The sequence below is a fragment of the Notechis scutatus genome, chromosome 2, assembly GCF_049901735.1.
Source record: "Notechis scutatus isolate UNSWTSFEM ecotype Mainland chromosome 2, rNotScu1.2, whole genome shotgun sequence".
NCBI classification, from domain to species: domain Eukaryota; kingdom Metazoa; phylum Chordata; class Lepidosauria; order Squamata; family Elapidae; genus Notechis; species Notechis scutatus.
The window spans coordinates 192,589,822-192,603,274 of NC_142010.1; the positions used below are offsets into that span (position 1 = coordinate 192,589,822).

The window sequence follows — 13,453 nt, forward strand, 5'->3', positions numbered from 1 at the left end:
TTCATCTTATTACATCTTCCACCAAAATAAGATATGCTTAGTATGAATTTGGGAAACCTTATTGGAAAAAATGGACACAAATGACCTACAGCCATTTTCTGCCCTGTTCCTTCTTTACCTCAATGTACAGGCCACACCTCCATTGTTTGTGCCAATTTATTTCATTCCGTCCTCCTATTTTTCCTGTCAGACAGTATGTGTTAAATTGTTCCCATATGTCCGGTGTGTTAGTAAGGCTTGTAATCCTTGGCATCTTTATCTACAGCTGCTACCTATATGTTCCTGTCTGTCCATGTATTTTTATGTCTGCCTGTGGGTGTCTGTGTGAGAGAGAAGCACATGTGCACCGAGAGTCATTTGAACTGTGGCGGTCTAAAATTGTGTCAATTAAACATTTGCGCCTATTCTGGAGTACATCTTAATTCGGATCATTTTAGAAAGCCCTCTCCCTGCTTCTCCTCCTCTCCAAACTGATCTCAGAGCATGTCAAACAATATACAAAGGAACAGAAAGGACCGCATAGCCCAGCAAAGCATTTAGCCACCCACTTGAAAAATGCTTAACTCTTGTCCACATGATACTGAAAGAATGCTAGGGAATTGTACCAGTCCCTTCGGCTTCGTATGCATCCTCCACTGTCAACACACACAACCTGAGCCTTGTCTGTAGCTGTGAGGATGGAGTTCTTACTAATAAAGGAGCTTTTCCCATGATGCTGTGTAATAAGGATTGGTAGGCCAGCAAGCTACTAGGATGTTTTCTTGATTAGGTGTCTTATCTTGCATTGAGCTGCATCAGATGAAGGTCGCTGACAGCGTAATGGCAGGGAAAGCATCGGACAGCTCCATAAAATGGCAGCTATGTTATGACATGTCAGCCAGGACGTGGTGGATGGTAAGTTGGCACAATAACAGGGGTTTTTTCCCCCTCTTTCTTTCTCCAAAGATTTTTGTAAACTCCTCCTTCACTGCCAAAGTGCACGTGCTATGAAGTTCACAGTCGGGCAAAAACTTTGAAGTGGCAGTTCAGCGGCTCTGTGACTCGTTAAGCATCACAGCACGTTAGATAAGGTTTCTCTTGTAGGGTGGAGGGGTCACAGACAGCCATTTTAGACCTACCACAAATGACCAGGTTTAGACCCTTTTTGTTTTATTTAAACAAATTAGCATAAATTGTCAATTTTACCCGATGCGCAGACCGTTGGGTTTGAGAAGTTAGACCTAGAAGCAATCATGGAAAGTAGCGGCATTGTCATAATAATATTGACTGATTGTTCTTGAACTGATCCTAAAACAATCTATTTATTTCAATTTTCTCCGAATCCATTCTCCTTTAATTTGGAACCATTCTTCTTTTCAATGATACAGTAACTGGAGCAACTACTGAGTAATATGCTGCTTGGCATAATTAAATTTAGTTAATGAAGCTGTGTGTGTTAAGTCCAATTCTTCTTTGTTTAGGCAAGCATGAATTTTTAAAGTGTGTGTGTGTGTATCTGCAGCTGAAAGCCAAAAACAAAAACAGAGGAAAGGCTAAACCTAAATAGGCAGAACTTTTATAGTGTTGTTGAGAAGAGCATGCAAGTTTTCTTGAACAAAATCCTATGATTAAGAACTGGCTGCTGAAGAAGAGAATTCTGCTTGTCCGTTTCTCCAGGGTTTTCGTGGAATTTTATTCATGCGTTCATTTTATTGTCTAGACAATAGCCCCTCATATGAAATAATTTTTTGAATGAGGACATTTGGCCGGCAACTGTTCCATTGCGAATATTAATTTGATTTCTGGTCTGCTTTCTCTGTTCATTTATTTTTTAACTCCTTTCATTTGTTCCTTGATTGCCTTTGCTTGTTTGTCTGGATAATTATTATGCTTGGTGCACAGGCTGTTGGTTCTCCCCCCGCCAGAATTAGCACAGGGTAGAGACAATGGGGACTTTATTCGTGGCCGATGGGTATGAGGAACATCACTGGATGGCTCGTCCCACTGCGGTTACGGGAGGCAGCTCTCTAATTTTTGGGCTCTTCCTACGCCACCCCACTTTTCAAGGACTTTATTCTTGTTTTAATTTATTTTTCTTCCCAAAGTGGATGTGACTGTGTGCCCTCCGAGAAGGTCATTTCTTAAGGGAGGATTTTCCTCCAAAGGATGCTCCATGCGGGAATTTGTGTTCTGAATCTTTCATGCAAGGAGAGAAACTACTTCTACTTGTTGAATACTTGTTGGCTGAGTGATCTCATTAGTCAAGTTACACAAAGAGAATCGGTGATTAAAAAGTGGCTTGGTTGAATCTGGGTTTTCAATTTGGCATTAGTGTTTGGTGAGAACAGATTGCTGTTTAACGCTTGCAACAAAATTTGGTACTGGGGGATGTGCGTGGCTGCTAGTTAAATGAGCTGTTAAAGTAAGGAAACATTGTATAGAGGCTGGTTAAAAATGTATGTTGTGACAGATTTAATTAAATTATTGTATGTTTATAGGGTTTCCCCCCCCCCCTTTTGAAGTAACATGCCTGAGTTTTAACAAAGGTTTTTAAGGACAGCTTTCCAGTAAGCTGGGGTTGTTAAAAGAAAATCAATACTTTCACTCACAAGTGTTTTATTGAGAAGCATTCTTTAAATTACAGGCAATTAATGTAACCATACTACCATATTAAAATGATGTTGAACAAAAGTGTATCTGACAGCTACCGCTTGTATCTTCTCTTGATAAAACATAGCGGTAAAACATATAGTAAATAAGTAATAAAGTGTATTTCAGAGATTTCAGAATGCTGAGATCGTTCATTATTAATGTACTAGATTTTAGGTACTAAATATTTACTGTTTGTGGAATATAAATTACTGCTGTAGATTTTTTTATAATGAAATCAAAAATGCCCTAATTTTGTTTAATATGTTTGATAATTTGACAATTTATCTTTCAAGTAATTAACACTTTTATAAAAACTGAAATATTAAGCATGCTATGTTGAAAATAAACCTCATTTACTACTTCTGAGCAGAGTGAAAATTGGAAAGTAAAGCTGTGATTGTAATTTAATTAAGTTGCATTCCATTTTGACATGTTAGATATTTAGGTGATGGAAGAGATTTGCTGTCTAGTTCTAAGGAACAAATTATAATTTAAATGTCTTTAAAGATAAGTTATGTATATTTTGCAATATTGTATCAATAGATGTTTTAGTCATGTTCATTATGTACTAATTGCACTTGATTTGCATTTAAGATTTTTAATGTTTTTATTCTTCTAAGATGTTATGAACATTTACGTATTTTTCAAGATTTGTAAAGATTAGTAGGCATTTTTACATAAGAACTGTGTAATTTGGAAATATAGATTTCCTGTTTCTGTCCTTTCCCAGCAGTCGTATTTCTCACATTAGTCTTAATTTTAAAAATTGAAAAATTAAAATGAGCAAAATTTATTTTCAGAATTCCAGTTCTACTAAACATTTTTAGTAAACTTTTGTTTACAACAATTTTATAATTATTAATAAAATAGAATTTATTTATGATAAATATAGATAAGAAATATGTGTATGTGTATAACAATAAACATGTTGAATAAATTATTTTTGTTCACATTTCTTCATACACAGAATTGATGGCATTATAATTGCATTTTCAAACCACTATTGGCAAGCCAGGATTTAAATTAGAGCATGGTGGTTGGGGCAGAGAATTTGTTATCCCATGTAGTATGGTAGCCATTGTGTTGATGTACTTTGTAAAATGTAATACCAGGATATTTTGAAGTTACTGCTCACTTAATTAATGTGATAAAACACACTTATTCAAATGAAGGGTAAATGCTTGGTAATTGTAGTCTTTAAATACATAGACTTTCAATGAAATCATCGAAATATAATAGCTGAAATCAACATTTCAATTTTATAGACATATGCCTTTACTTTATTTTGCCGCTACTAATGCTACATTATTTGACTAATCAATAAAAATACATAAACAACAGACTTGCCTTTGCCTATGCTTTCTAAATTGCTCTGTAATAAAATGTAGAGTAACTTTTTTTTTGCCTTTATTTCTTTTTTGCTTCAAGTAACGGAGTATAAAAATTATGTTGGGACATTTGTATAACTTTAATACTGTATTCCAAATCTTAAAAATATGGGTATAATCCTTCCAAAGATCATTCTTGTTTGTCAGCAGTATGAATAAGAGAAGCAGAAAGTAATAATATATAGAAGTGGTCATTGCAGAATGCCTAAATCATGCTTCGTGATTTCAAAAATGGCCGGTAACCTTCTCTTCTTTAACAGAGAAGGTAAATTTATGATGCTATTTTTTGCAACTATAACAAAGTTTTGTTTTTCATTATTTGTTGGTCACCTCAATTATTAAATATATCCATTACTTTGTTATGTCATGTAACTTTTCAAGTTATGTATGGATATTTGACATAAAATATTATTCTTATTAAAAAAATTAAATGAATTGAAATTCTTTAGGTCACAACCCAGCACCACTTATTAATTGCAATGAATCTTATCTGCATAGATGTTCATAGGATTGCATTGATATTGTATTATAACAATGTTAAAAGAAAGACATACTTCTAGAGAAACTTGAGCTATCCAGCAGAGCCTCGGAAAGGACTGCTAAAAAGGAATTAAAAAGCAGTAAAACCCACTGTAGACTTTTAAAGACTTTGGACACAAATCATTGCCTTCAACTTTTGTGTCAGAAGAAAATACTTCTGTGATTCTAATCAGAAGCTGATTTTTATCCATTTCCCGGTTCTTTCGGCAGCATTACTTCCTTCTAGTTTCAAGGCAGTTGGGGTGGGGCTGGGGGAAATACAAAAGTAACGCTGCCATCAAGAAAACAGAAAATATGCACATTCCTTTCTGCATAAAATTATAAATTCCTGCCAGAAGTTTTTGGGATATCTTACTGTCATGAGAACCAAATTCAAGATTCAGGCCAACGTCATTTGTTTTCGTGGTAGTTCAAATACAACTAAAGGACATATCGCGTGCACAATTCTAGCACTATAATGTACTGCTAATGATTCTGAATATGAGTTTTTCTTACATTAATTACTGAAGAATTCCTGTATTTGTTTTCTTGGGGTTCTGTACAAACTGTCCATTCAAAAAGTAAATTATAGCTTGAAGAGTACATGTAGAAATAGGTTTACAAGCTCCTTGAACACGTTTTCTTAGGCGTCCTCATGTTGTAAGCAAAACGTTGTGTCACAAGGGAAACAATTCCTCCCTTTAAGATCATTGCACTATAGCCATACTGCATTTGCACTCTACCATCAAAGTAAAAATAGACCAAAATTTGGGGGATAATAACTAAGTTGGAATATTAAGATCATGATGGCTAATAGCCAGGATGGAATGTGCAAAGAAGCGGGAACACTGGATGATAGATACCAATTTTCCCGAAGGCAAGTTGGTAATGTTGCTTCTTGCAACTTTCTCCATCTTCAGGAAACTCACCACTCACTTCAACTTATATTTCCAATGCTCAGGTAAGTAGACTTGTAAACCCATAGAGAACTGTAATCACGGGCTGTTTTTATTCTTTAACAAAGATAGTGGGGTTTAGGTGAGGCCCAGAAGTATCCTTGTTGATAAAGGACATATTGACAATTGGTTGGTTTTTGTGGTATCTCAGTATCCAGTTCATTTTGTTTTTTTGTTTTAAATGAACCTATGGTTTTAAACAGATTATTGTTGGACAGAGCTGGGTGCATATTGGAGGCATAGAGAGGTCTGCTCTGTTACTGCTAGAAAGTATTGCATGAACTTTAAACACAACTTTGTACTTGCTACAGTAGTACCTCTAGATTCACACTGGTGACGGTTAGACTGAGATGAAGTTGGGATTGGTTTCATAAAAATGTTGTGCACTTTTGTGCTTTGGTATGCAGCAGATATCTGTTGAATCAATAGTGTTGATGAAGACGATGTTAGCGTACTAGCATTGGGTGAAATGAAATGCCCTTGATGTTCAATTGCAGTAGCATCATTAGAACAAATTCTACTCTGTTTTTTTTCCTGTAATTATTTTAGTTGTTTCCAATTTGATAGCAAAATTAGGTCAGATGCACTACATTTATAATTGTATATTTTTTGTCCACAATGGTTCTAACTTTAAAGAAGGGATTTAAAATACAAATAGCATTTTATTTTTTGATTATGCAGCCTTCAATTCTTTCCTTTTTCTGAAAACTTTCAAAGAGGTTCAACAGAAAATACTTTGTACGAGAAAACTTTTATATGCCTAGAACTTGAGATATTTCTCACATCTGAACACCTCCATACATATATAATAGACCCAGAAAACTTTTTACCTGAAATTGATTGTTTAGTTTATTAGCATAATAATCAAATACAGAAAATAACTACTGGAACATTTACTTCTAGACCATTTAGACATGCTACTAACAACCATGCTAGCACATTAGTTGCAAATTATGGTGAATACATATTTATACATGTCTTTAAATCACAGTTTAACTTTGTGTTGTCAATTAAATTATACATGTTAGGAATATCAATGATATAAATGACAAGGACATATGTTAGCTGTACATGTATATAAACTCCAAAGTGAATGTATTTATTCCACTGATTTTTGAACTCCAGATTAGACATGAGGGATATAATCCTTCTTTGTGTTGGCTTATTAAGAAAAAAAGTAGATTAGTATATCATTATGAGTTCTGCAAATAAATAGATGCTTGCCTTTTAAATAGCACTACCTTTGTTCTCAGCATGCAGAATGCAGTCCAAAAATTGGAAGGAAATCAGGAACAAACTGTTGTTTAATTGAGACTGACCAACTGTGAAGTAGCAGCAAACATCTGTTTTCTTCCTTCATAAACAATATTACAAGAATGCTTATAAAAATCTGTGCACATAATTTATGAGAGTGAGATTATACTTTTCCCCCAGTTGATTGAATTGTAACAGCTCCTCTGAAGTCGCACATAACCAAACACGCTTGACCTATTGCTTTTTCTACACTATATTTGTTATTAAATTTTGCAGGACTTATATTTCTTTCAATCCTCAGCAGGTAAGATTCCCGTTTCATTGGGAGAATTTTGAGTGAATGACACATTTAAGAGCAATGGGACTGATTTCTTAATAAAAGTTGGCACATAAAAAAATGTTCCATTCTCGTTTTCCTTACTGCTCTTAATACGCGGTTGACAATTTAGCAACCTTTTATGATAATGCACAGTTCGGACTGATTTGCAATTTCAGTTTTCACTTGGACCTTGTAAGTCTAGACATACAATTCAGATGTATTTAGATGCACAATGCCAGCCTATTGGGTAGGGGGAGCATTTCATTTGCTATTAGTGTCCTACATTTTCCCTCATAATAATGAGCTGTCACAGAGCACATTCTGGAGATGAGATTAGTGTGTAGATGAATAAATAAACCTGTCCAGAAAAATAATAATTAAATCAAGCAGAAAAATATTAACAAGTATGTTAATGAGCATTTAACATGAAACCAGGTCAGGATTCAACCAAGCTGTTGCACTGGCAAACAGCATGTGAAATTATATTAAATAAATTGTCAGACATTGAAAATGACTATTCACTCTGAGATTAGCTAAAAAAATTAGACTCACACATGGATACAAACGTATGTACAATATATACACACACGCTTCTCATGGTTTAAGTAGCATGGAAGAGAAATAATATTTTATCTAATGCTGTTTTACACAGCATTAAGGGCCAGTTTGGTCTAGTGGTTAGGGCAACAGGCTAGAAAGCCAGAGACTGTGAAATGAAGTTCGCCTTAGCAATGAAAGCCAGCTGGGTAATCTTGGCCGGTCACTCTCACTCAGCCCAACCCACCTCACAGAGTTGCTGTTATTGTGAGGAAAATAGGAGGAGGAAGGTGTGTTGAATATTTTATTTATTTTTATGTGTTGAATTTTTTGGCTAATTCTGGGCGGCTTATAATATCAGAAGGGTAAAATTAAAATATTAAAAGGATAAAATTATACAAATAAAATACTACGAAAATGCAATACATAACCCTAGCTAAAAGATGGGGTGGGAGTAGGATGAACAGGGAAGGAGGTGGAATCTGTTATTAATCTATCAACTACCTCCAATGTGAAGCCCACCCCCTTTGGAGCCCCAGACCAACTGGCAGAGATCTTTAAGGTCTTGTGGAAGGTCAGGAGAGTTAGAGCTGACCTCACTCTGTGGGGGGCGGAGGGGCAAGATGTTCCAAAGGGAAGTATAATGGTAGTGATGGCTCTTCACTTGGACCCCACCAGTTGGAATAGCTTGGACAGTGGCGCCCGCAGCAGGCCTTCTCTGCCAACATGTGAGGGGGGGGGAGCTAATCCAGTAGGATGAGACAGTAACTTGGACCCATGCCATGAAGGACTTCAAAGCTGATCACCAACATTCTTGAATTGCACCCAGAAGCAGACGGGCAGCCAGTGCAGCTCATGAAGTAGTAGTGCTGCATGGGCCACGCTTGGGGCCACAAAACCCATCAGCGGCACCAGACTCTGCACTAGCTGTAGCTTCTGAATGCACTTCAGGTGTATCTCCATGTAGAGCACTTTGCAATAGTCCAAACATGAAATGACTAGAACTTGAATCACTGAGCACAGGGACTCTAGCAGAGATTGCAACTGGCACATAACCCAAAGTTGCGCATAGGCTCTCCTAGCCACAGTTGCCACGTGCTCTTTAAGTAGGAGTCATGTCTCCAGGAGAACCCCCAAGTTGTGGACCAGATCTGTCTGGGGTAGTGACACCCCATCCAGAACTAAAGAAGTCAAAAGTCCCAGGCCCCCACAGCCTCCAGGAACTCTGAGAGGGCAGCCACAGCAACACTTGGGTCACCAGGAATGGAAATATAGAGTTAAGTATCGTCTGTGTACCGCAGATGCCTCAAACCCATGGTGATGGGTGATCTCACCTTGCAGTTTCATGCAGATGTTAAGGAGTTAAGATTACCAAAATTGTCAATATTATCACTCTTATATGGTATCAAAATTAACAATACCCAGTTACCACACTGTTCATGTATTCAATACTTATATATATTTAAAAATAAAAAATATACATTAAAAAAAAAGGAGTGATGAGAATACCAAGCCCTGTGGCATGCCACAAAATAGCGACTGTGGGCTGGATCCTGAGGTGGTATTCAGAAGGTTCTGACCAGTTCTAGAGAACCAGTAGTGGAAATTTTGAGTAGTTCAGAATACCACCTCTGACTGGTCCCGCCCCCATATATTCTCTGCCTCCCGAGTCCCAGCTGATTGGCTGAGTCTTCTTTTGTTGCCCTGCACAGGAGAATGGAGCTGGAAAGCAGGTTAGTGGGGTAGGAATGGAGAGTTTGCAGTATCCTTCCCCTGTCACGCCCACCAAGCCACACCCACCAAGCCACGCTCACAGAACTGGTAGTAAAAAAAAATTAATCCCACCACTGGCTGGATCCTATTAACACTGATCGGCATTGGCTTTGGAGAAAGGAGCCAAACCAGTGCAAAACCATACTGCCCAGCCAGATGTGTACTCTGCTTGAGTTATTTATAAAAATAATAAAGGCCAGATACAAATAAATAAATAAAATAAATAAAAATAGATGCTTAATGGGAGTAGAATGTATCCCAGATAATCTATATTGATGACATCCATTACTGACAAATATTAGGGTTCTTATGGGTGTGAGTAGAATGGTCAATGCTGTAGATACGCCACTAAGCTGTGTGATTTCTTTCCATGCAATAAGAGGAAATGAGTGTCCCCGTCCTAAAATGTTCACTGCTATAACCTCTGTCTTCCACAGAACAGTTGTAGGAAGAAATTTAAGATTTAGTAGTGGACCATTGAGTGATTATTACTTTGCAACGGGACAAAATTCAGTTACATGAAATATTACACCCTCCCCCTCATTGTCTTAGCCCACTTCAATCTATTTGTGGAAGTTATAAAAAGAAGAAGGAGCAGCCTCTTAGCAGATGACTGACTCCCTTAGTAGGGGGAAGAAAAGCATAATTTCTCTTAAATCCCTAATGCAAGCCATAGTTCATTAAGAAACAAAACTAATGTAGTCTTGATTATTTGGTTTCCATGCTCTGACATGGAATTGTGTATAGCTGTAAGAAACCTAAGCTATCTGAATCTCAGGCCACCATGCAGATTTAGATAAATTTAGAAGTCAGATTAGCATAATATTAGCTGATCATGAATACTATTTGCATTACTATTTGCCATGGTGGTCCAGTGGTTACAATACAGTACTGCAGACTAACTCTGTTCTGTGTAAGGAGTTTGATCCTGACCGGCTCAAGGTTGACAAGGTTGATGGAAAATTTTCCATCCTTCCGAGGTCAGTAAAATGAGGACCCAGGTTGTTGGGGACAATATGCTGACTCTGTAAACTGCTTAGAGAGGGCTGTAAAGCACTAATAAGTGGTATATAAATCTAAGTGCTACTGCTATATTAATTAGACTATTGGGGGTAAAATTGTTTTCCAAATGGAAGAAAATTGAAAGAAAGAGTAAGGATACAAGTTCATAAATCTAGTTTTCTGAATGAAGATATCTAATAATAACCCATTTTCATTAATTGGGGGAGAAACTGAAAAATTGCACAATAGCTGATTGAAAAGATGTTGATACTACTCAACAAATTCACTTATGAAAAATTGAATTGGACCTAATGATGGCTGTGAGCTCCATGTCCATCTCCCATTACTCACCTTGAGAATTCTTGGCTACTTTCCTAAATTCCTTTGCAGAGGTAATTATTGGGGTAGAGAGAGGGCATCACCTGTTCACTTATAGTAGCTTGGCAACACAAGTAGGAAGGGGGGAGATATTTATTCTGCTTGCCATGAATCAAGGCTGTCTTTCATTTTACCCACCTTGTGAATCTAAGACAGACGTTAACTCTCAAGGATGAAAAAAAAGTCTTCAAAATTCTCTCCCCTCTAATATTTATTAAATTAGTAGCCTGCTGATGTTGGGATGATAAAAGGCATGTGTGTATTTGTATTATTGACAGTCACCTCACCAATCTCTACGTAAATATATGCCGCTATTCTTTGCCTTATTAGTGAGCTTAATTTATAAGCTTCTAACAAAGCACTGTATGGGAGGCTTTATCCATCCATTTCTATAACAAGATCAGGAAATCCACAACGTTTGTGTACCCATTCGTTCTATTCTTCAAACCAACAAATCCAGAAAAAAGCCTCTTATATCTTAATTTATTCCCAGTTGTCCAGCTGTAAGCCTTGCTATATGCAGAGATGTTCCTGCTAGGCACACACACATACACAACCTCGCCCCGCCTGCTTGGTTACCAACTCCACTAGCAAATCACTGGCCCCCTTTAAAGAGTCTCCCATCAGCGGAATCTCAAAAGATGATCTAGTCTCCAAATAAGTCATGGATCCTTTATGATGAAACAGCTTTAAGGAGTACAGGAATGGGTGCACCATTTTTCATGTTGATCTATGAAAGGAATATGAAAATGGTATGATGGGGAAAAGACAGCACATGAAAATAATCTTATTTCTGCTCACTGTTCATAATGGGAATGGGTGAGTGGGCAGGACAAAGAAGAAATCAGGTCAGGTCAAATCATAGTTGAATACATTTATCAATAAATAAATATATTTAAATAGCGGGAAATAAATAGGTTTGCAGCTCACGCGTTTAATATTTTTCTTCTGTCATGTTAACCACTTGGTAGGAACTTTCAGAGGTATCCTGGGCTGCAATGTATGCATTCCTGGTTAATAAATGTTTTACGACTGTGGACTATATGAAAAATGGTGTTTGTAATCCAAAATGTACAGATTGCGCTTGCTTTACTTGGCCTAGAATTCCCGAACAGAAGATGGATTCACCAAGATGGGGGATTGGGGCAATCTCTCTGTTATTTTTCCACAAAAGTACTCTCTGTTGCTACAAAAGGGTTTAGCAGATGTCATGTCTGGCCAGGAACCTTCCTTAGGTAAGTAAAAGGGAGATATCAGGATACCCGGATCTGCAGCCTAGGATTCTTAGTTTGATTATATCCATTTCAGGGTGCAGAGATTGTAACAGAGCTCACTTTTATCATAGTCACAAACTTAGTGGTTTGTGATCCTGTTTCACACCTTCTCAGCCTGACAGATTGCTGATTGCCAAAGTATCTGATAATAGATTTTGTTCCCTGGGAATTACTGTCTCTTAAGAAGTCAGAACTTCAGTGAGCATAGCTGAATCTTGGAAGGTCTGGCTATTGGGAATTCTGCTCATCGCTAACAGAGACCGAGATAGCGGCAGAAAACAACATACATTTCAGCTCAAGTTGCACTTTTTAATTGTGAATGACCTACCAAGGGCCCTTGCATCTTTCTGAGCTTTCCTCATTTTCAGTTTGCTTCTGAACCCAACTAGGAGATAACATCTCTGCTACTCCTGGCAAAATCTGGCTCAATAGCAGTAACCTTGAGAGGAATCCCATGGACAATCACTTAAATATGAGCCAGGAGTGTGAGGCAGCAACCAAAAAAGCCAGTGCAACCTAGGGTTAACAGAGGGATAGAATTAACAGAGGGATAGAATCAAGATTACATGAAGTGTTAATACCGCTTTATAAAGTCTTGGTAAGGCCACACTTAGAATACTACATCCAGTATTCACCATATTACAAAAAAGATGTTGAGACTCTGGAAAAAGTGCCGAAAAGAGCAACAAAAATAATTAGAGGCTAGAGGATAAAACATATGAAGAATGGTTTCAGGAATTGGGTATGTCTAGTCTAGTGAAAAGAATGACCAGGGATCATATGATAGCTGTTTTTACCTATTTCATTTTGCACCAATCAGAGTCGCTTTTAGCAAGATGGTTGAGTATAGAAATCACCAACCAACCAACCAACCAATAAATAAACAGTACAAATGTTGCAGAAAACATTCAGAGATCTCAACTGTAACACGTTTCACAATGTCTGCTGATATGTGCATCAACCTTTACTTCAGTTTCACATGCCCAAAGCTTTTCTGCATGGGCAATGTTGTAGCACAGGGGTCTTCAAACGTGACAGCTTTAAGATTTGTGGACTTCAACTCCCAGAATTCCTCCTCCAGTCATGTTAGCTCAGGAATTCTGAGAGTTGAAGTCCACAAGTCTTAAACTTGCCAAGTTTAAAGTTTGTAGCACTACAATAATTTTGTTATGTTTATTTTTGGGTAAATGATAAAGTACTCAATATGCTCCAGAAACTTTGAATCAAGCACTAATAATAGATGTTCTTGCAGCCTCAGCATGCATCACACTGGCCATATAAATCTCTTAAGTTATATATATAAATCTCTTAAGTTATATAGTGGCTTAGTCCCTGGGGTGTTAGCTCTTGAAGCATGGCTTGATGTTTGCTATCCCGCTTCTTAGAAGTCAGTCACTTCTGGACATTATGCAGGGCTTCAGA

At 37.3% G+C, this 13,453-nt stretch overlaps 1 protein-coding gene across 6 annotated transcripts in view; it reads left to right on the forward strand.

The window, feature by feature from the left end:
* The first annotated feature begins 779 nt into the window (after positions 1 to 779).
* NFIB (nuclear factor I B) overlaps positions 780 to 13,453 on the forward strand; it is a 322,636-nt gene continuing 309,962 nt past the window's right edge. For 5 of the 6 annotated variants that reach the window (XM_087957670.1, XM_087957673.1, XM_087957671.1 and 2 more), the window contains exon 1: positions 784 to 894. In XM_087957670.1, the coding sequence (XP_087813796.1) occupies positions 799 to 894 (96 nt within the window). In that variant the 5' untranslated portion in view covers positions 784 to 798. Of the gene's footprint in view, positions 895 to 13,453 lie in introns of all 6 variants that reach the window. The other variant, XM_087957676.1, reaches the window with a different exon arrangement.